Source organism: Phoca vitulina, unplaced genomic scaffold (assembly GCF_004348235.1).
Source record: "Phoca vitulina isolate PV1807 unplaced genomic scaffold, GSC_HSeal_1.0 scaffold4, whole genome shotgun sequence".
In the NCBI taxonomy this organism is placed as follows: Eukaryota; Metazoa; Chordata; class Mammalia; order Carnivora; family Phocidae; genus Phoca; species Phoca vitulina.
In genome coordinates, this window is record NW_022589707.1 from 11,248,530 (window position 1) to 11,270,736 (window position 22,207).

At 52.0% G+C, this 22,207-nt stretch overlaps 2 protein-coding genes and 1 long non-coding RNA gene across 8 annotated transcripts in view; 2 read left to right on the forward strand and 1 right to left on the reverse strand.

The window, feature by feature from the left end:
• CYREN (cell cycle regulator of NHEJ) overlaps positions 1–5,882 on the forward strand; it is a 7,376-nt gene extending 1,494 nt beyond the window's left edge. Inside the window, exons 1-4 of one of the 4 annotated variants that reach the window (XM_032401531.1) lie at positions 1,986–2,183; positions 3,406–3,562; positions 4,384–4,459; positions 5,370–5,882. In XM_032401531.1, the coding sequence (XP_032257422.1) occupies positions 3,420–3,562; positions 4,384–4,459; positions 5,370–5,624 (474 nt within the window). In that variant the 5' untranslated portion in view covers positions 1,986–2,183; positions 3,406–3,419 and the 3' untranslated portion in view covers positions 5,625–5,882. The other 3 variants (XM_032401532.1, XM_032401533.1, XM_032401534.1) reach the window with 3 other exon arrangements.
• Positions 5,883–5,976: 94 nt separating this feature from the next.
• TMEM140 (transmembrane protein 140) lies at positions 5,977–17,155 on the reverse strand. 2 transcript variants are annotated; one of them, XM_032401530.1, is made up of 3 exons: positions 17,078–17,155; positions 7,451–7,742; positions 5,977–6,371 (listed from the first exon to the last, which is right to left on the reverse strand). In XM_032401530.1, exons 2-3 carry the CDS (start codon positions 7,704–7,706, stop codon positions 6,154–6,156), a joined length of 474 nt encoding a protein of 157 aa, XP_032257421.1. In that variant the 5' UTR covers positions 7,707–7,742; positions 17,078–17,155; the 3' UTR covers positions 5,977–6,153. The 2 variants fall into 2 exon arrangements, with proteins under 2 accessions (XP_032257421.1, XP_032257420.1); XM_032401529.1 differs by having other exon boundaries at positions 5,977–7,742.
• LOC116630751 overlaps positions 16,540–22,207 on the forward strand; it is a 73,168-nt gene continuing 67,500 nt past the window's right edge. Inside the window, exons 1-2 of one of the 2 annotated variants that reach the window (XR_004298997.1) lie at positions 16,540–16,985; positions 17,338–17,419. This is a non-coding gene — a long non-coding RNA (uncharacterized LOC116630751). Of the gene's footprint in view, positions 16,986–17,337; positions 17,420–22,207 lie in introns of those variants that run through there. The other variant, XR_004298996.1, reaches the window with a different exon arrangement.

A 22,207-nucleotide genomic window follows, 5' to 3' on the forward strand; every position in this document is an offset into this window, starting at 1 on the left:
GCTCTGGCCGGAGCTGCTTGAGAGCCCCTCGGGGCCTCCCCCTCTCTGTCCTCTGACCTGTCTGCTCTATGCTTATCACCTCTGCTGGACCTGGGAGCACGGCTTTCAAAGCACTTTAGCTGTTGACTCCAGCCTGTCCAGATCCCACAGCTCGAGTTTTCTGTCCCTGCTTGGGCTTCTCTCCCTTCAAACAGAAAGCTGCTCACGCAGATGCAAAGGTTTCCTGTTCCTCAGACCTCATTTTTTAGCTGGCGATGGGAAGAGGTTGTAGGGACTAAGAACAAGTATTTTCTGTTCCTTTATTCACAAAACAAAATGATGCTTCACAGCTTGAGAGCAGAGGACCCTGGAAGTCAGAGAGGTTCTAACACTTTTCGTGGAACCAGAGAAGCAGGCCTGCTCCCCCCCCCCCCCCACCCCGGGTGTTGCCCTCCGGAGAAGACTGGAGGCAGAGTCCAGGTTCAGCCTGCAGCTAGACGACCCCAGTGTACGACGGGTTGGTTTTATGACTTGAAACCATGGATTTATCTCCTTAAGCCTTGACTGGGTTCAACGTTTCTGGCCCAGCGTGTGAAAGTGCTTTAGAGAAACCCAAAGTACCACACAGCTGGAAGAGAGCTTCAGGGTCCGGAGTCCCCAAGCTTGGGATGGAGCTCCCCTGTTGTGCACCTCTAATGTATGGAGACTCATTACCCCACTAGCGGATTTGTTATAAATCACAGTTAAAAGGGCTGTCTTGGTAATTTCACATTTTGGGGCCAGACGGTCAGTTCTGATCATCCTTTTACTTCAAAGTATGGCAGGAGAAGGTTCACCTGTGACAGCTTATGCTTGTGTTTTTTGTCGTGTCTGTGACCTGGGGGTTTCTTTGCTGGCCTCTTTTAGCCTGCTGTAAGCTGAGTGTGATTTTAACTAAAACTAGATGCTAGCTCCACGTGTCCACGGCAGTGCTCAGAACCAGGCTGAACGCAGACCACCTGGGAAGCTTTGTGGAGCTGCCCCGCTCGAAGAGGGAGCATCTGGCCACCAATCTGAATGTTCGGTGTTAGTGACACCTACTTCCTTTAAGATAACAGATACAAACAGAGGCTTTAATTTCTTTTCCTGCACCCAAGGGGCTCACCTTGTGCCCCCTCCCCCTGGGATGTGGACCCCCAGTAGGGAGAGTTGGCCTTGATCCCTGTGGGAATCCTGAGCTTTAAAAAATGCAGACCCTCCTCCCCTCACCCTAATTTCTCACTCGGGGGGCCCAGGAATTGACACTCTATTAATAAAGTCCAACTAGCACACCTCAAATGGAGCCATGTTTGGAGACTGTTAAAAAATATTTTGTTAAATAGAAAATTATTCATGACACTTGTTAAAAATATCAAGGCAGACTTTATTCAAGGGCGGGTACTACAGTGGGGTTTTGTAGTAGGGGAGAGCCATCAGGCTTAACTCTGGATACAACAAGGAAAAGGGACTTTATAGCCAAGGAGCAGGGTGGGGTCAGTGGATGGAAAGTTGCTAAGAGGAAACACCAGGGGTAAGGGGGATGGGTGAGGAGGAGGGCTCTGGCTAAACTCAGCACCAGGATTCTTGCTGAAGGCAATCTAGGTGATCAGACATCACCTGCAAGATGGTGAAAGACAAGGAACCCTCCCAAATGGGAGGCCGATCAGGTTTGGGGATGGGGGTCCTGGCTAAAATGACTTGGTAGGATGCTTGCTAAAACTGGACGGTGCAGAGAGGGGCAGGGAAGCTCCAAACGCAGGGCCTAGATGAGAGTTCAGAGGAGCCGGAGCGGAGTTTGGTCCAGGAGAGACTGTCAGGCCCCCGGACCGCAGGCGGGTCCCGATCCGGGCGGGGACGCCAACGGCGCGAGCTGCCTGCAGGGGGCGCGCCGGGTCTCCGCGCGGGCCGCGGCCGGGGCCGGAAGTGCCGGGGCGGGGCGGGGCCGCGTCCCCACCACCGCCCCGGGCCGCCTCGGGCCCGCCCCCGGGAACCCGGGAAGAGCGGCGGGCGAGCTGGGGAGGCGGGAAGCCCGGACCGGAGGAGCGCGCCGTCCGGACGGAGCTCCGCCCTGCACCCGTGCCCGGAGCACCGGGGCCGCGAGCGAGCGTGCGGGCGGCCTCCCTCCCGTGGTCCGCCAGGCCCCGCGTGCAGGTCCACGTGCCTCCCTTCCGCTCTCGCCCCCGCAGGTTGGCACTCGTCTCGCCGCGGTCGGGGCGGCGCACGGTCCCCGAGGCAGCGGCGGGCGGTGGATTGGGAGTGCCGGGCCCATCCCGAGCGTGCGGAGCTCGGTTTCCCCCCAGGTAGCGCGGGCTCGTTCTGCCTTCCCGGCCCTCCCCGCCGGGCCTCTGCCCTCCTTGGAGCCCCGGCAGCATGGCGGCGGTTAGGCGCAAGGTTTGGCCTGCACGACCCGGCTGCGAGTCCTGGCTGGCCATTTCAAACTTTGTAACCTTGTGCACATTGCAGTCAGTTCCTCGTTTGTAAAATGGGCTTGATAATATCTGCCTCGGGGTCGAATAAATGTCCGTATGCTTGGCGGTTAGCAGTGCTCGTTAGTTGTGGGAATGACTATTAACGTTGCCTGAATTTGGACTGCAACGAGGTACGTTGGCCAAGGTCTGTCCTCTGGCCAGAAAGGTTAGGATGACGTCCTGCTCATTTTTTTTCTTAAGTTGTAAACAGCCTAGATGAGCAATTAATGACTATGATTCAGAGAGGGATCCCTTATTCGGGGCTGACCCTTTTGTAGGCAAACATCTACTCCCGTAAGCTCCTCCCTAGGCGGAGCCCTAAGCTGCTTTCAGGATTCGATTTGTACCCTTTGAGCCCCAGGGTGGGGACTGAGCGTTAGTGGGAGGGGAGAAGAGAGACCAGGTCAGATGAGAGGCTGCCTGGGGCCTTTGGGATTCTCCCATCCCAGAGCCAGCATCAGCTGTGGTCCCTGATCCCTACTACTGGCTAAAATCTGGCCAGTCAGAAGTATCTTTGGATTAAGGGAGGGAGTGTTGGTTGATTCAACCTTACTGGGGATCAAAAGGGTCTTGGGGTTCCCTGTAACCACACCAAGGTAGAGGAAATAAGTCTGGAGTTGGGGAGATGAGGGGGAGATCGTGAGAGATATGCTAAGAGTAGGAGAGGTAGGGCACCCTGAGGGCAGCGAGCACCTTGGATGGCAAGGACAAGGGGAATGGCCCGTCTTAGTCTCCTGGGCCCTGCTCTCTGTCCAGCTAACCTCTGGCCTGTCCTGACCAGTAATTACAGCTGATGACTGGAAGTATTCTAACTTCTTAGAATTCACTGGACTTTGTTCCAGGACACACAGACCTATAATTCCTGGTGTGATGAGATTGGGGTTTGCTGTCCTGAATTAGAAAAGCAAATCATTAAGCCTGGGCCCTGACTCATCTTCAGGAGAGAAAAGCGAGATGGGAGACTTAAAATCTGAGGATAAAAAGAGGGTCCTTCCCACATGGATGACAGCCCAGGAGGCCGAGAAGAGAGAGGTTCCAGCGAAGACCCCCAAGGGGAGGAGACGGCCGGCGGCAGTGCAGAGAACTGTTGCAGCAAGGTGGGACAACTTCCGGCTGGGGTTCCCGGGGAATCAGGAGGAGGGAAGGTTTGGGGGCATAGCAGTTGCTGGGGCTGAGCCTTCCACAGGGAGGTGGGTGGGTGTTTCAGCCCTGCAGAAGCCTTTTCAGCTCGCAGGTGCACAGCGTGCAGGGGTGAAGTGAGCCCTCCCCTCACAGACAGACCCCGCCTCTGCGGGTGCATCTCCGCAGCCAGGCCCTCAAGGGCCAGCTCCCAGGCAGTGCTCCCCCTCTGGCTTGCACACATTAGCCAAACTCTCAGACACCACTTGTCCAAAATGCCAGGCTCTTCATTTGCACCAAAAACTGTGACCAGCCGGGGGTCAAGCTAAGTGGACCAGGGTCCAGCCTCCCCGCGGGCAAATCTTCAGGGACGGACAGATGAGTAGCAGTCGCTGGGCCAGCGTGGAATCAGAAGCTGCGGGGCCAGTTAGTTGAACGGTGGTAATTTGGGGGAGTCTTCAGGCTGCCGGGGAGGGGACGTCCCTGCATTCTCCTAGACTGGGCACTACAGTGCCCCCCTCCCTGGCTCTTCCTTTTCTAAGTTGTCCTAACTGGACCCACCTCCCTTCTGACTTGCAGTCCTGCTCTACTGTGGTCATGGGTGCAGGTGGGGGTCAGTCACGTCTGGGCGCGATGATCTGTTTGATCTGCTGGTGTCCCTTGCATGTGGGGCACTGACTCTCAGGAGCCGGCCAGATTGGAAAGCGGCGGCGGGTGGGTAGGCCTGGGGATGTGACTCTTGCTCTCGTGAGACCTGAGACCCGTCCGTCCCCATCCTAGCATCATGCCTTCCTTTCAGGCTTGCCGCAGTGAGGACCGTGTACTGCATGAGTGAAGCTGAGATGGTAGATGTCGCTCTGGGGATCCTGATTGAGGTATAGGCAGCTGTGTGTCTTCTTACTCGGAGGACCAGAAACTGGACTGGGCCCTTGATTAATGGCAATAAAAGAGATGCCGTGCATTCTCAGGCGGCCTTGGGGGAGGGGGGCGTCATCTGTCGTCCCATTTCTTCCACCAGGCCCTTGTCTGGCACTTCTCTCAAGGTCGCGCTCCCCTTGGCCTCTCCCCATGCGAGGTGGGACTTAATGTTTGGGGCTGGACACGTGGGGAGGGAGTTGCCGTGGGAGGGAGGGCAGCCGTCTCTGGGGTGACTGTGCTGGTATGTGGAAGGGGATGGGAAGTCTTTAACTGCTTATGTTCTCCGAAGGGTCTCAGTTGGTGACTTCTGACCGTTGTACTTCTCCTTAGCCGAATGCCTCCCTGGCCTCTGAGGCAGATAGTAATTGTACCGCCTTAGTGTTGGGTAGCTGACCGGGTACTTTCATGTATTACTGTCTCATTTAATCCTTGCCATCACCTGGTGATCGTTATTTCAGATATTATCCCCATTTTACAGATAAAGAAATCGAGGCCCAGGGATTTCCCCTTAGTTATACCGCCAATAAGTGCCAGAGCTTAGGCCCACACTCAAGTTTTGTATCCCCTGCTCCTTCCATTCTGTCACCCCTGCCTTTCCAGATATATTTTTCCTGTTTTTCTTTTCCACTCTGGTATTCTTCAGGCCCCTGCCCACGTCTCTCCCACATTGGTCTTGACTTCTACAGGAGCTGTGAGGGGGTAGAAGGGTGGGGAGCGGGAGGAGAGGCTCTGATCGGGGAGCAGCGCTTGACCCGGTCACATGCTGGGCTTCACGGTGGCTTCTGCATTGCTGACGGATAAACTGTCACGTTCACTCGGGAAATAACATAATGTCTGTTTTGCCTGTCATTTGTCCTACTCCTGCAGGCCCGGAAACAGGAAAAGCCCTTGGAGCCGCTGACCCTGGCAGGCACTGATAAACCAGACCTGTCCCCAACCTGCTCAACGTTGTCACCGAGTTCTCCTGGGAGTAGAAGTGAGGATGAGGACAATGGGAAAGACGCCCTTCCTCCAGGCCTCCGCCCTCCTCAGGGGCCCACGGGGTCTGACTCTGCGTGCAGCAGGAGCCCTGAGGAGGACGAGGACATGTTAAAATATGTCAGGGAGATATTTTTCAACTAAGGGACAGACTTCCCAGGACTTGCTTCCCAGGGCGCTGAGGGAAACCGGCTTCCCTTCCCGGCCTGGGGCCTGGCCGAGGATGCCGAAGAGGTCCAGTCCTCCCCTCCCTGGGCTGGCAGATGCACCAAGGAGGGGAAGCCCAGGAGGCTTGGGGCCTTGGGAGCTGTCGCGTTGAGTGTGTGGAAGTGAGGAACCATAGAATTTCTCTCTGCGCTGCGCCTCCTCCACTCGGAGGGTCTGGCTTTATTCACGTCCCAGGTTCGGGGAAAGGTGGACAAGGGGGTCACACTTACTGGAACCGTCATAGAGTCAACTTAATAAATTTGAAAGAAGAAGGAGTATAGCTGCTAAGTTCACTGGAATTCCGATAGTTTAGTCAGCGGGATCTCTCCCTAAGGAGGAAGCCTGTTTTAAACCGAGTTTCCATCCCCCGTGCAGCCCGGGAGGCAGATGTCCTGCCCACAGGGATCTGCACTGGAAGGCCTCTGCCCCCCACGCTGCCACCTTCCTTCCACTCGGCGGCTCAGCCTCAGTCCCTGGGCAGTTGGGAAGCAAGACTGGGACAGGAGCCCGCAGGAGACTCTATAGCCGAGATCCTGCCAGAGTCCCTAGTTCTGTCTCTATTCAGGGTGGCCTTGGACAGATGGAATGAGGCGGGCATTTGCTGCACAGGTTTTCCGACATGCAGGTGCTCAGAAATATAAACCGGTCCGCGAGGCAGGGGTTGTGCTTTTATCCTTTGCAGTTCTGGGTGGAGAAGTGAAGAGATGCAGCATCAGTATGTACGTGGAGCTGTTCTGTTCACCTTCCTCACCTCTCTGGGGATTTGGTGTATTCTGTTCCCAACTCCCGGGGCCCGTGCTAGGAACGATTTGCCCGCTGACGCCCCTGCTTTGTCTGGCCTCGGGTCCAGGAGCCTTTCCAGGAGAGCCCTCAGAGCCACCAAGGCTTCTCTTTGTGCCCACAGGTTCGGTCTCTAGTGAATCCCTCAAGGGATCACTCCTGGGCCTTCGGGAGTGGTATTAGGGAAAGGGGGCTCATCACATCACACCCACCACGGAGAGGGGGAGCTTGCTAACCGGGACCCCAAGGGACACCGAGGCGAGCGAGCTCTCTCTCATAATGTTCCCCATTGGTTGACATAAACCTTAACTGGGTTCTAGTTTGACATTTGGCAAATCGTCCTGGAAGTCAGGCCTCGTGACAGGAGTCCTCTCTCCATGAGCCTGAGGATGAAGTGAGAATGGCTTGCTCAGATCAGTGCAGGAAAGCAGGAGTTCTCAGGACGGTGAGCTGCGTGGTCTGGGGGTGCCCTTGGGAACCTTGGAAGTCCCGCCATTGGGGCCTCCTGGCCTCTTGACTCTAGGTACCCCACCTTCTCCGTGGCGGGGCCTGGCTGCTAGGGCTTGAGATGGGCATTCGCTATCAAACAGGCTGAGAAGACATACCAGCCCCTCAAGTTTCTGGCACCTTCTCTGAGCATAGTTCAAACTGAACTCTGGCGATCACGTTAACCTTTTGACAGACCTAGTAGCTGTCCAGCTTGCTCTTGTCCTCCGCCCTCTGAGGGAACACGATCGTGGCCATGAGCAAGAGGACGAGTAAGGCCTGCGCGGTGCCCAGAGCTAGAAACCCGGGCTCCAGCAGGGAGAGCCTGACCCACTTCCATGTGTAGGTGAGGAAGAGGCCCAGGCCACTGGCCAGCAGCATGGAGGACGTGGCCAGGAAGCCCACCGCCAGCCGCCACTCTCCCTCGCTGCTGTTGCACCAGGCCAGGAAGAGAGGCAGGGGGACGAAGAGCATCAAGACCAGGGCCCCATACGCACCAAGCCTGGCCAGGGCCAGGCCGACCCGCGACACGCCCAGGGCCTCCAGCTCAGGGAACTGGCGGCACCGCAGGGAGCCGGTGCCCTGGTCCCACAGGCAGAAGTTGTAGAAGCCGACTCTGAGGTTGGGCAGGTCCGTGAGGTTGCCGGCCTTCCAGAGGAGAGCATAGAAGAGCAGGGAGATGGCCGCCGCCGTGGCGGCCATGATGGCCAGGAAGCGCAGCTGCGCGCCCTGCGTCGGGCTAGGCATGGTCATCTTCCCCTGCCCTTGGCACGGCCGCCTTCCGGGTACCTGCGGGAAGGCACATCGGTGAGCGTCCTCACAGCTCCTGGAATTGCGTAAACACCCGTGGCACCCTCCCAACCCCAGCGGGAGCCAGAAGTTAGAGGGAGCCTCCAGGCAGCACCCACTCGGTGAGTCCTCAGCCGCCTCTCGGGGCCAAGTTCAGGGGGAAGGGCCCCCCGCGGGGCAGCTGGGAGTGCCTGAAAAGTGCACACTGATGCCCTCTCAACAGGGGCTTCGCTGCACTTCCAACACCACAAGCCACTGGAAACGTCTGAGGGAGTTGCTCAGATCCTGACGAGGGTGGGCTCGTCGGGGGTGAAGGAGACGCCTCTCCTTGGGGGCCCGGAGGGGGAGGACGGTGCTAAAGGCTCCGTGGGGGACAGCAGCACCACCCTGGAGCTGGAAGAGCCACCCTCAGTGGGACCCAGACCAGTCAAATCAACTTCTGAGGTTGTTCTAGAAGCTCTGTAGCGCGTTCTCACGTGAGCTGGGGTTGAGGAGCCCTGTGAGCTCAGCTGCCCGGCTCTGGGAGTCAGGACTTGGTGAAGACGAGAGGCCACCTGGTAATGAAATCACACAGTCGTACTCCCTACTTTTTAAGTGTCTACAATTATTTCCTGACAACAGTAATTATAGAAATCTTGGAAAGTCATTTTTAAAAGAAAAAAATAGAAAAAATCACCTCTTCTCCCGCCGCATACATAGAATCACTGTTAATTTTCTACCAATATTTTTTTCCTATGTGGTGTATTTTTAAATAATCATACAGTTGACCACAATGATTTTCTCACTGACTATTGTGAACCTTTTTTCAAAGCTGTTAAATAGTCTTCAAAAACGTGGTTAATGGCTGCGTAATAGCTCATGTCGTAGATTTATCCATGACACTATCAGACAAATTGTGTCCATTTTTCACCATTATAAGTGACAATCAGGGAAGATGCTTGTACGATTCTGATTTTTCCTTAGGCTAGATCTCTAAGAGTACAATCAGAGTCAAAAGTAAAAACAATTTTTGGTGATTTTATTGCATATTGCCCAATTGACCTGCAGAAAACTTCATGGTCATCCCTGTAATGTAGTAGACACCTTCCTCATCGTATGTGAGAAATCTTTTCACTCCATTTTTACTCCAAAGGACTTCTCCAAATTGGCCCCTACAACAGTCGTCTGCATACGATACCTTTATATTTGTAAATCTTCCAGTGTGGAATAAAATGGCCATTGACAGCCCAGAGCCCTGGGAACTCAGTGCTGCCGGCCTTAGGCCTTAGAAGACACCAGATGCTGGGGACAAACTAGAGTGACACCTGGTCAGCACCGGAGGGCAGCGTCTGAAGGGTCCCCTGGGGAGGAGCGGGCCCTCCCTCTCTCCCACAGCTGACTGGAAGGAAGGGCTGTCTGACCACATCCCTTACTTGTTCTGTGAGAACAGAAAGTGCCCAGAGGGAGGGAAAGAACACGCACTTGGGAACAGGATGTGGGGCCGCACGGCGCTGGGCTGGCTGCTGCTCGTGTCCTGTAGGACATCCGGACAGACTTCAGGACCTCGTGGACTAAGAGGCTGGACGCTGGTCCTAGCTTCTTTGTCTAAATGTTTCATAGTGAAAGCTTACGATGTTTGGCTGGAAAAGCCCATGGCACTCCCCTCCTCTGCTGTCCTAGGAGCCCACCCTGGCTTTTTTGGGCTCTAACAATCCTAGCAATCACGTTCTTGCCACCATGAGCTTTTTAATTCCCTTTCACAATAAGCCTTGCTTCCTTCAGAGGGTAACCGGGGAGACTGCTGAGTCACTGTCACCCTTTTTAGCTGACCTTTTTCCTGTTTACAACAAAGCAATAGATGCTGATTGTAGAACACTAGAAAAATAGGCGAACGACTAAAAATCATCTGTACCTTCGGGTTGTAGAAATAACCACTCTTAACAACACATTTCCTTCCATAATGCTGTTTTCCACAGTTGGGCTCGCATAACTGTATGTTTGTATCCCGCTTTGTAAACACCATGACAGCCTGAGTACACGTGTATGTATTACGTTGTTCGACGTTACTTTGTAAGACTAGAAGTAATGCTGTGGTGGGTGTTGGTGAACCACCGTCTCTTGCACTGGCACTTGCTTCTCAAGACCCCTGCAGTGCCCTCTCCCGAGTCATGGAATCAAAAGAAACTTTACAAACTGTCCTAGCACCTTTGTTCCCTTTCACAGAGGAGGGTCAGTAGCTCCGGTCTGCATCTCGGCTAAAATACCCAGCAGCTCACTCACTGCAGAACTTTGTTGTGTACCCGTATTGATCCTGCACTTACTTACACCTTCTCCTTGTCACGGTCTGCTCATGGCTTTCCATATTACATTTTCATCTTATCCCAATGATCGAGATGCCCACAAAACTCCCTTCTCTTCTCCTTTGTCTTATATAAAAACACCAAAAAGACCCATCCTCGTCCTATTTTTTTCGATCCGTTCTTCCTGCCCGCACGTCTAATGTCACCCAGTACCCAGATGTTCTGTAGAGCTGGGGCTTAGGTCTCTCACCATCTACCCGATGCACACCTGCATGCCTCTGTTGTTCACAACGTCCCGAGGGGGCCTCACAGGGCACCCCTGCACATCTTTCATGCCACGTGACCGCTCGTCTGCCACCCGCGGCGATTCTGTTCCACTCACTAGGCGTTCAGTGAGCCCTTGGAGTGTGGCCCGCGGCGGGGCGTGGGGGGCCCACGGAGAGCCGCCCCTCCAGGAGTGTGGGCACTGGACTCCCGGATCTCCGACTTCCTCCCCCCGGAACACTATCCTGTGCTCTCCCTGGAGGGCTGTACATCTTCTGGAACGTGCTATCAAGGGTGCCCTCTTTTCGTGCAACATGAACAATGACCTGGCCTTCTTCCTGCTCCTTTGAGGACGGGACCTCTCCTATTAGCCTTGCTCCCCCCTCCCCCCCCGCCCAACCCTCAGCTTCCACTAACAGTGGCATCCGCTGTATTTTCCAAGAACTGAAGGCAAGTCAGGACTTGGGTACTTGCCAGTTCCTTGCCTGGAATGCTCTTCTGTTGTCACAGGTCTCCCTCCCTCACCTCCCTTGGGTCTCTCTGCTCCAGTGTTCCTTTCTCAGGGAGGCTGCCCGATTAGCGTCTTCACCTTGACCGCATACCCCCACCCCCAGCAGCCGCAGCTGGGGCTCCCCGGGCCCCTTTCCTGCTCTCTCCCTGCAGCCTTTTTACCATCTCCCATTCTCAACCTTTTCTTGTCCCCCCACCCTCGCCCCCAGTGGGATATAAACCCCATGAGGGCCAGGACTTATCTGCTGCTCATTTATGTATCTATGGTTAGCTGGCTGACTGGCTGTTTATCTACCAAAAAATCTATCATTTACTGTTATAGCCCCAACACCCAGGGCCACCAGGCACAAGGTAGGTACTCAATGTCTATTGAGTGACATGTGAATGACTGAATGAACGTTCGCAACGGCACACGGAGTTGCTCAAACTCCTCCCTGTGTTTACACCGCCCCCACTCCGGGCTCAGAGTTTGGGCACCTCCCTCCCCGTCTGGAACATCGCAGGCCTGTTCCTGGGGGCTGTTGTGAGACCGAAGCACGGCAGTTGTCCCCACCGGCCGACCGGTGCCTGGCACGCGGCCTGCTGCACCAGCTCTGCTGATCCTGGTGGAGCGGTGTCCGCGATCGATCGATCGAGATCGATCGGGGGAGAAAAGGGAGGTGAGGGCAGGGAGAGGAGGAGGGCTGGGAGTGCCGCATGAATGGAGAGCCAAGCGAAGCCAGGGAAGAAAACGTGAGCGGAATGAAGCCACACAAACCATCTGACGGGACGAGCCCGACGGAGTGCTTAGTGTCAGGCGCTCCTGGCCCGGACTAACTCCTCTCTGATCGGTGTGTTCACGGCTAGGGTGTGGTTCTGACAGAAATCAAAAGGGAAGAAGAAAGGGAAATGTGTCATATTTCCTTTGGCAGAAATAGGAGCCCAGGTTCTTCTTTTTCCAACCTGGGCCGCAGCGGTGCCTCCCAAGTGTGTGCAGGTGGGGACATCTGCCCGGGTCTCCCCGCGGTCGGTGTTTTATGCAACGCGTGCCATTCTGATGCACTTAATTCCGCACGTAAACGAAAGCAGCTTTGCCAGCAGAAACAGGACCACACCCCGAGACTGCTCGTAGGGCCAAAATCATCAGGCTCCAGGCCTCCACGTTGGCCGAGCTACTCAAGTAGGCTGTTGTCAGTGGTTCCGGGGACATTAACCGGCTCTTGGTTCATCTGTTGTGTTGCTTGCTAGCCCCTGCGAGCAGATGATCCCGCTGGGGGCGAAGGTCAAAGACAATTTAGAGGGAGAAACGGTCCTTCATACCGAGCACAGGCCTGCACCTTGGGCCCACCCGCATTTGGGGTTTCACGGCGGGACTCCACAGCTAGTTGATGGGAGGCGAAGGCTAAGGTTCCCCGGACCCGAAGCAGAGTTTGAAGGCAAGTAGTACTAGAAAGTAGGACTGCCACTGGCTGCCGCTCTTGGCTCTCCCGCCCGGCCCTCTCCCGCAATCCCGACAGAGAGCCACAGCCCCCTCCTACCGAGGAGGCCAGGGTTTCCTCTCGTGACTCCATGAACGGCCCACTTTGGATGGTTCCCTCTGTCACAGGCCCTGTGGGATCAGTGGCACTCAGGGCAAACCAGGGGCCTGGCCTCACTGAGCTTGCCCGAGCAACGCCAACAGTATACTTTTAAAAAGATAATTATAATTTTGAAAAGATTTGGGAAGGAAATAAACAGGATGAAGTAAAGGAGAGAAGGTGACGGGAGGAAGCCATTAGTCTCGATCAGTGGGTCAGGGAAGGCCTGCGTGGGGAAGAGACATTTGGTTTGAGGCCTGAGGGACGTGAAAGAGCCCTGCTGAGCTGGGCCAGGGGAAGAGCCTTCCAGGGAGCAAGTGCAGTCGTTTTGAACGCTTGGTTGGGAGATGAACAGATTTCCAGGGCCAGGGCAGCGGCCCCGTAACTAAGGAGAGGGGACGAGACCAGTCCGGACCGGCGAGTGGTCCCCGGTCCTGGAGGGCCTCGTAGGCCAGGGTGACAGGTGTGGATTATATCCTTGTAACCGAGCGTTCCATTAACTCATGTCCCTGTTCCCCCAAACACAAGGAGCTAGGCGCCCAGATGGCAGGTTGAAAGCCCAGGCGGCCCTGTGATTTGGGACAGATGGAGCCAAGTCCGGGGCTACCTCACACGCGTCCTGCAGGTGGCCCTGAGGGACGCACCGAGACCTACTTGAATGTTGTTACACCCAAGAAGAGGAGGACGTCGAGAATAATCGACAGTCAGGAACACTTAGACCTTAAATTTTTCAAGAGGTCTTTAGAGAGTTGGCTGGAAAGACGGGTAAGTTTCCCAGGAACTTGACCTCCATCCTCACACAGGAGGGGAGGGTTCTTCCCTGGCGAGTTTGTAATGCATATGAAAGGGCTTCAAGACGCAAAATAACTCAAAGAAAGCAAATTACCACCAAGTTGAGTAGCAGACGCTCTGGGGCCTCCCCCTCCAGCCTGCAGGCCAGTATTTGGGGAACCTGCGAAAGCCAGTCCTGGCCTGGTCAGTCTCGGGGCTGGGGTGGGCTGGCGGCCTGAGGAGAGGGCGGAGGCTGACAGAAGCTAGCTCCCCTCACAGAAGCGCTGGGCGTCTCGGGATCTCCTCCCAGAGTCTGTTGATGTCTAGGTTGGGGATGACACAGTGAATTCTTCATGTGCCTGGACCACAAGGAGGCCGCGGCAGCGCCCAGCCCAGGTCGCAGTTCTCAGCCTAAGTCAGCCGTCGAGGACCCCTAACGCACACGGAGCACAACCCTGGAACCCTGCTCCCGCTAGCTCGCCTTACCCCACAGAGCAGGGCCTCCTAGCCAGTCATGCCCCCTGGTTTCCACACTGCGGCTTCGCTCCACCACGCGTTCTTGCCCCAAATCCCGCCCCGGTGCTCCATGCTTGGGAGGCGCTGTCCTCCCCTAGTCCACAGCTTGTTGTCCCTCAAATCAAGGAAGGGTAATCTCATGCCTGAATTGTTTTCATTTTGTCATTTGACAGGGCTGAGAACGCTGAGGTGCTGTGAGCCCGGGGTGCCAAGCTCTGAGGAAGCTCAGTTGCTAATGAGAACACACTGTCCATGTATTCCAAGATTAAATTTGCAGGTATTTGTTAACACTTATTAAATCACTTGAAGATGTACCATTCTGAGGCTAGAGTCACTGAAGTAATCACAGGTAGATTCCTAGAAATAACAGGGGAAATTGGCCCCAACCCCCGCAATGGTAGCCCCCCGGGTGTACTGGGATGGACAGCTCAAGAGTGGAGTATCTCAGAAAAGACACACGTAGGAAGTTAATATGCGATAAAAGTGGCATTACATTTCAGTGGGAGGTTTTCCATTAACTAGCGCTGGAGCGGTTGATGAGCTAACTGAAAACCAGACAAAACTGGTTTAAGTCCTTGTCTCTCGCCACATACCAAAATAAAGTTCACATGGATCCAAACGTGACATGTGATGAACAGAGGGGAAAAAAAGAAAAGACCTAGAAAAAAATGAAGATTTGATTTACGACTGAGAAACAACCCTTCGAACTTAAAAGCAAATTGAAGTCACAAAAAATTTGTACAGATTTAACCATTTAGACAGTTACATTTCCATATAACATAATAAATCACAAGTCAATGAGCGTGGAAAATATCTGCAATAAGTATGAAATGATTAATAATACTAATATACCAAATGTTCATACAAATAGGTAAGAAAAACACCCCTGTAAAAAGGGACAAAGAATATGAGGACATTTCAGAAGAGAAGGACTGCCAAATAGGTCACTGTAGCTTTTTTTTTTTTTTAAAGATTTTATTTATTTGACAGAGAGAAAGACAGCCAGAGAGGGAACACAAGCAGGGGGAGTGGGAGAGGGAGAAGCAGGCTTCCCGCTGAGCAGGGAGCCTGATGTGGGGCTCGATCCCAGGACCCTGTGATCATGACCTGAGCCAAAGGCAGACGCTTAACGACTGAGCCACCCAGGCGCCCCATGGTCACTGTAGCTTTATACTCTCTACCAAATGTGTGGGAGTTTCCCTCCACCAAGCAATTCTCTGTGACACCAGCTGGTGTCCTATTTAACTCAATTCTGACACCATCTACTTGAAGAGAGTGTCAGGTCCCCCAGGCAAAGGGCTTAGTCCCATAAGCAGCCTCCTCCCCCACGCCCAGCTTCAGAGAAGGCTTCATGACCAGGACTGATGGATGACATCACTGGGCACTGGGTGTGGGTGATTGTATCTCCAGCCAGTCGGCCTCCCCGGAGGTTGTGGGCTGGGGTTAAAAGTTGCCCTCTGATCCCAAGGTTGCTTCCCCTGACAACCAAACCCCATCTATAGAGATTTGCCAGAAGTCAGCTCATTAACATAACAGATGTGCTTGAAAGGAGCTTGTTAACGAATAAAGAAGACACCCTTATCTCTATTATCACTTAGGAAATTCCAAGGGTTTTAGGAGCTCTGTGCCAAGAAGGGGAATAAAGACCAAATATATATTCTTCTTACGTAAATCGCGGTATCTCATTAACTAACATGAAAAAAGTCTGTACCTTTTGTAACGCAAGCAAAGATATGCCAAGTCAAATAACCTAGGAGTTTCCCTATCAAAACTGCAGATGAAAACGTTGGTTGTCACAGAAGGCATGGCAAAGCGGGCATGTTCATGCGGTGATGGTGGAAATGGTTAAACATCCGTGCAGACTTTCTAGGAGGCAGTTTGGCAATATGCACTGAAACCCCTAAAAACCATTCTTTCTGGCCTAGTAATTCCACTTAGAGGAGTTTATCCTAAGGCAGCAATCAGAAACGCAATCAACGATTTATATACTGGAACGTTCATCGCAGTATTTGGCAAAAAATGGGAAGGAACTCGAATGCCCACCAGTGGAATTAAATTAAGACACATCAAGGCAATGAAACTCTGCAGACTTTAGAAAAGTCACGTCTAAAATCACACTCTATAGTATGACAGCAAGACAGAGACTAAGGAAACATTCTAAAATGTAAACGTTAGCCATGGTAGCTATCTGTGGGTGGTGGCAGCCTTAGGGACAATTGTTCTCTTTTTGCATTAAAAATATTCCAGAATTAGGTGTTGTATTTATGTAAAACTGAAATGCAGAAAACAAACATAAACACCCTTCACGATTAGGTAAGATAAGGCAGGAGTTGGCTGGAAAGAACACGGAGAAAGGGGAGTACGGGCAGAATCCAAAGTCTTAGGAACTGAGTCTCAGGTCTGGGGCTCCCAGAGGGATGGGGTGGGTGTAGGGAGAAGATACTGAAAAATGCACACTAGTTGTCAGGAGGTAAGAAGGAAAGAAAGAGAGTGTGTGTGTGTGTGTGTGTGTGTGTGTGTTTTCTTTCCCAAAGGAGCCTTTGGTTTTACAGGTGAAGAAGGAAAGAAGGTGTGTGTGTGTGTGTTTTCTTTCCCAAAGGAGCCTTTGGTTTTACAGGTGAAGAAGTATAACAGAAGTTATTAAAGGAAACAGTCCATAGTAAAATTTTTTTTTTTTTTAAAGATTTTATTTATTTATTTGACAGAGAGATAGACAGAAGAGCACAAGCAGAGGGAGTGGCAGAGGGAGAGGGAGAAGCAGGCTCTGCACTGAGCAGGGAACCCGATGCGGGACTCGATCCCAGGACCCTGAGATCATGACCTGAGCCGAAGGCAGATGCTTAACCATCTGAGCCACCCAGGCGCCCCATAGTAAAATATTTTAAGATAAGCACCAGCAGCCCCAAGATCCCACCATGAATTTCCATCGGCATGAGAAGCAATGCAGTCTAATAACAGAGGGTCCGAAAAATCTTAGACCCTGTAATAGCCCGAGTCAAGAACACAGGTCTTTCTGACAATCTTAACCCGCAATGTGTGTTTTAAGGATTTTAAGTGTGGTTTTGTAACTTCGAGGACTAGTTTAGCTCCTGCGAGTCGCGGATCTGCTCCTGCCTGGCTGCCCGTTTCTGCGCAGCAGCCCACCCCGCAGGCCACACACACGCATTTGTACGGACTTGGGGCGAGCCCCTGGCGCCCACACTTGTCCCGGCGTGGCTCTCCCGGGGGGACACTGGCGTCGCCCGCACCGTCTTGGGGGCCGGGGGCGCCCACGTTGGTGCCGGAGGGAGCTGCGGGAAGGAGGGCCGAGCGGGCAGGGCACGGCAGGTCCGGGGGCGCGGGGACAGGTGCGGGCCCGGGCTCGTTGCGGGAATGCGGGGGGCGTGCGCGGGCCTGAGGCTCGCCGGGGGCAGCGGGGCCGCGTCGGGCGGGTACTTACCGCAGAAGAGGCGGACCCCGCGGCGAGCCTCGCAGGCAGGCGGGTCCCGCGCGGGCTCCGGAGAGGGGCCGGGGGCAGCGGGGGGCAGCGGGGCCGAGCGGGCAGACGCGGGGCGGGGCGGCGGCCCTGGGCGCGTTGGCACCCGTGCCCCAGTCAACAGCAGTCTGAAGGCCGGGCCCCTGACGCGGACTGGTGCCCCGGCAGCTGATTTCACTTTCATTTCTTCACTCGCCGGTGGCCCGTGACTTTTCGGAAAAAAGGGGTGTAAACAACGTGGCGGCTCAGCAGCCCGCGTCCTGTCCCCACACTAGAGCCCGCGAGCCGAGGGACGGCAAGAGCCAGGTGAGTGTCTGGACAGCACACCCGGATCCCGCACGGCAAAGCGCCCGGCGTCTAGACGCCGCGTAAACACGACCTAGGGTTTTATTCGCAAGGGCCCTTCCCCGTCCTCCGGTCTAAGGCCCCGGGCCCGGTCCCACCGTCTGTCTGCCCCTTCCTTTTCCCAAACCGCCTTTGTGGGATGGCTGGGCTTCCCAGGACCCAAACCCTGGTGTTCTTCGGGGTCCCACCAGGATGTTTAGGCCGCCGGAACGTCTCTTCCTTCAAAATAAGAGCAGGACGAAGCTTTTATTTTGTCATCACCGGGGCTCCTAGCCAGAGTTTAAAAAATTGCTTCCTTGGCTCACATGACCAGCTGGGCTTTCCAATTTGGAGCAAAGCTCGCTTAAGTCAATAGACAGCTACCCTAGGAATACTGGAATCCTTTCCCCTCCTCCTGTCCTTCCCCCAGGGGGAGTTCTTTGAAATGCCACATCCCCCCCCCTTTGTAGTTCTTTTATTTATTTTTAAGATTTTATGTATTTATTTGACAGAGAGAGAGAGCGAGAGCAGGAACACAAGCAGGGGGAGTGGGAGAGGGAGAAGCAGGCTTCCCGCGGAGCAGGGAGTCCGATGTGGGGCTCGATCCCAGGACCCTGGAATCATGACCTGAGCCGAAGGCAGACACTCAACCATCTGAGCCACCCAGGCGCCTCTTACTTTTTTTTTTTTTTTTAAGATTTTATTTATTTGTAGTTCTTTTAAACTGAAACCCTAGAAAGATGAGGTCTGATAAGAAGAAGAGGGGCTCTGGGGTCAGGGCTCTCTGCCGCAGATTAGCAAATTATTTAACCAAGCTGAGCACCAGCATCAGTTTCTTATCGGTGAAATGGAAACGTACCTGCTTGACATGGTTGTTGTGGAAATTGGAGATAAGGTGTGAGAGTGCTTAGCACTGAGTGCTGAGTACTGGGCACACGGTGACGGCAGGTGTTTTGATTCAAAGCAGAATTTCTAAATATTTAGCGTAACCTTCCTGACAATGCCTTCAAGGCAGAGACCGAATTAACTTTCTGGGACAAATATAAAATAGTTCCTCTAAAAATTGAACACTGGTGAGTACCGTGATACGGTATTCAAGAGACAGAAATATATATATTTAAAAATTCATCTGAAGTTACAATGCCCAGTAGTTTCAAAAAGTGTCAGTTTAGAGTTGGTTATGAAAAGCGGCAACCCCACATTCTGCCACCTTCCCCAGGTCTAGCGCTTTCACCTGCGGGCGGATTCTTAGGTTATTTTCCTCAGTTCTCAAAATAACCCGCGTCTATCGGTACTTCCTGGGTTTTCAGCTTCGGGCCTCATCTATTGATTGAGCAGCTGTAACAGATGAAGCTTTAGCTTTCTTCTCCCTGACTCTGTGTTCCTCAAGCATGAGTCTTTTCCTCCTCCTCCGTCCAAACTGGTTTTGTTTAAATCAATATTCAGTGTCTGCGATATTGTAATATGTAAATACCACACACAGTAGCGGAGCTGTGTAGAAAACTGTGATTTTTTTTTTTCCTTCCCTGCAAAACTGTTAATCTTCCCTGGAGATAATAATTGCCTTACTTCTTTGTTTGCTTGGATTCCTATGTGCTTAACACCAGTCCAACCCGCAAATCTGAAATCTTTTTTCGAGAAATGTGTATGCACGGTACTTGACCTCTTCCTGAGAAAGGCTCCGCCAGCGCCCTCGGACCCGCTGCCTTCTGGAAGGTTCCTCCCCACCATTCTGGGGCTTCCCTTTGCCTCTTTCTGAGTCGGGATCTCCTGTTGCCATTACCAAAGGCTTTTACGGATTTAGTCTTTATTCTGCCCTTAAGCTTGATCAATCGAAGGTCGATCGAGTATAGAATTTTAGGTGAAAGTAACTTGCACTGATAATTTTGAAAGCCTTATTCCATTCCGTCTGGCCTTCGTGTTGTTCTTTGCGAGTATAAAGCTGTTCTGCTTTACGGCTTCCCAAAGAGTCTCCTCTGCTGTTCTCATCTGTGCAGCTTTGTCTTAAACAGAAATTATGATTTTAGTGGGTTTTTGAGAAGGAACAAAATTAAAAGTGCCCAGTTTGCCATTTTTAACTGGAAGTGTAATTGTTATTATTATTTTTACATCCTAGAGGCTCTTTTTAGCAGTCCCTCTTCCCGGCTGTCTCCGGTAACACAGCTGGCCTCTGGCTGAGCTGGTTGCTCTAATCAAGCTCCTAGCCTCCTTTTCATTGCTGATCACCCAGATCGCCACTGGGTTTGCCAGCACTCTGGGCCGAGAGCTTCCCCACACTCTGTTCCAAAGACATCAGTGTCCTTGGGGAGAACTCCAGAGCTCTCGGTTCGCAGGGCAGGCCTCTCCTCCGGGGGTGAAATACTTGAGGCAGCGGCCGGCTTTTTCTGGAGCTTGGAGGGGGTGGGGCAGTCCCTCTGGCCTTTTCAGCTTGCTCCCCGCCGCCCTCCCCACCTGAGGAGCAAGCCCGGGCCAAGGGGACCTGGGCTGTACCATTCTTCTCTGCGACACAGAGGTAGGGACCGGAGAAATGCTAGCAGCCTGCCCCTCCCGGGAAGATGCCCCAGCCCTTGACTGGGAGCTGGGGAACAGTGATGCCTGTCACCTTGGCCACCAGCTCAGGGAGAGGGGAGCTGTCCTCTTGCTGAACCAGTGGGAAGGGAGGAGTGGGTATGGCTTAAGTCTGAGATTTTAGTAGATTTTCTTGAATGTTTCTTCATTTGTTGTATGTCCTTTGGACAATTTCCTGAGGCTTTAAACGAGGGTTTTTGTTGTTTAATTTTTTTTTTTTTTTTTTATACCAGTGATGGTAGTCTCACAGGGGAGTAGGTGGAGGAACCTCTCAGGCTGCTATTCTAGAACTGAGTCTCTGCCCCTTTATTGTTTTTTAAAGGGGAAAAAAGAATTTTTTAAAAAGGTTTTTATTTATTCATTTGAGACAGAGAGAGCACAAGTGGGGGACGGGGTAGAGGGAGAGGGACAAGCTGACTACCTGCTGAGCCGGGAGCCCAACACTGGGCTCAGCTCCATCCCGGGACCCTGAGATCATGACCTGAGCTGAAGGCAGATGCTTAACCAGCTGAGTCACCCAGGCAAAAATTTAACTGAATAAAATCTAAGGACACTTAAGTATTGAATACATGAACAAATCTGAAATTACAAATTTCAGAAAATTACAAAATAAGAAACAAATGGTTGTAACTTGCAAGCCCCTTAAGCTATGAATTTAGAACTGATAAAAAATACTGATAGGTTTAACTGTGATGTTTTTATTGTTGTTTAGGTTTTTCGTTTTGTTAAAACTAGTAATACCAGTAAGTTTGAGGTAAATATTAAGCTACTTTTACCAATTTCTAATAATATATTGACATAGTCTTCCTTAACCCCCCCCACCCCCAGATATCCTGCCTGGTTTTGTAAACTGTCAGTGATGGTTTAAATAATAATATAAGTGCAATATTTACCTCCTTCCATTCTAGGGGACCCGATGAAATAGAAATACTGTATCATAATTAAGTTAAACCCATCTATATTTAAAAATGCTCTCAGGAGTTATAATTCTCTCAAACATCAATAAGAGCAAACAAAAAAATCAAACAGCAGCAATTAAAGTGTTCATTAGAGGTAAATCGAAATTGCCTTTTTTTGTGGTTTGTTTTTCTAGCTTTACTCTGATTGACAAATGAAACTTGCATATATTTAAAGTATACAACATGATAATTTAATATACATTGTGAAATGATTACCACAATCAAGTTAATGAATATATCCATCACTTCACTTATTTTTGGGGGGTGATAACACTTGAGATCTACTAAGCAAATTGACAGATGAATAAAGAAAGTGTGATTCTATGTTATATAATCTATATCTATATCTTTAGATATATTGGGATATTACTCAGCCATGAGGAAGAAATCCTATTTGCAACAACATGGATGACACTGGAGGACACTCTTCGTTATTTTTTATTTTCTTATTTGGTTGATTTTTCACAAAAGGAATAGGGCTTGAACTGGGGACATTATAGTAAGTGAAATGAACCAGACACAGACAAGTACTCCATGATCTCACAAAATGGAATAAAAAAAAAAAAAAATCAAACCTACAGTAACACAGAATGCAGTTGAGTTTATCAGAGGCTGGGTTGAGGGGAAAAAGGGGAGAGTTGGACAAAAGACATAGTTTTTCAATTTCTAAGCTGAATCTGGAGACCCTAATGTACAGCATGGTGATGATAATTGATAGTTCTGTATTGTGTACTCGAAATCTAAATTACTTTTGAAGAGAAAAAAAAAACAGATGTCCTGCCGGGGGTGTGGCTGTTCAGGGGTCAACTGCAGTGACATCTGAAGGAGACCTGCGTGTGACCCTGGGTCCCTGTGAATTCGTGGCATAAGTGTCCTCCTTTCCTTTGGACCCCTGGGTCATCTGGGGGATTTTCTCTAAAGAGAGCGGGTACACTGATCACCTTTGGCACAGTGTCAGTCAGAGAATTTATGGGCTACTTTATCACGTGCGGCCTGTGTCCTTCATGTGTGATACTTTCAAACCTTTTTTTGTGGGGGGGGCTTTCAGTTCCCCATGCTTTTTGTTCCTCGTCTTCTTGGGAAAGAGGCTTAGGTTTTGCTGGAGAGGAGTGTTTTTATCCCAGCCATCCAGTATTTCCCTTGGAGGTTGTTCTACATTTTTTTCTGAGATGCCTTTAGCATTAGTTTATTGGGACTGGAGGGGGTTTCAATCTGCCTTTGATCATGTCCCTTTCTTTTTTTT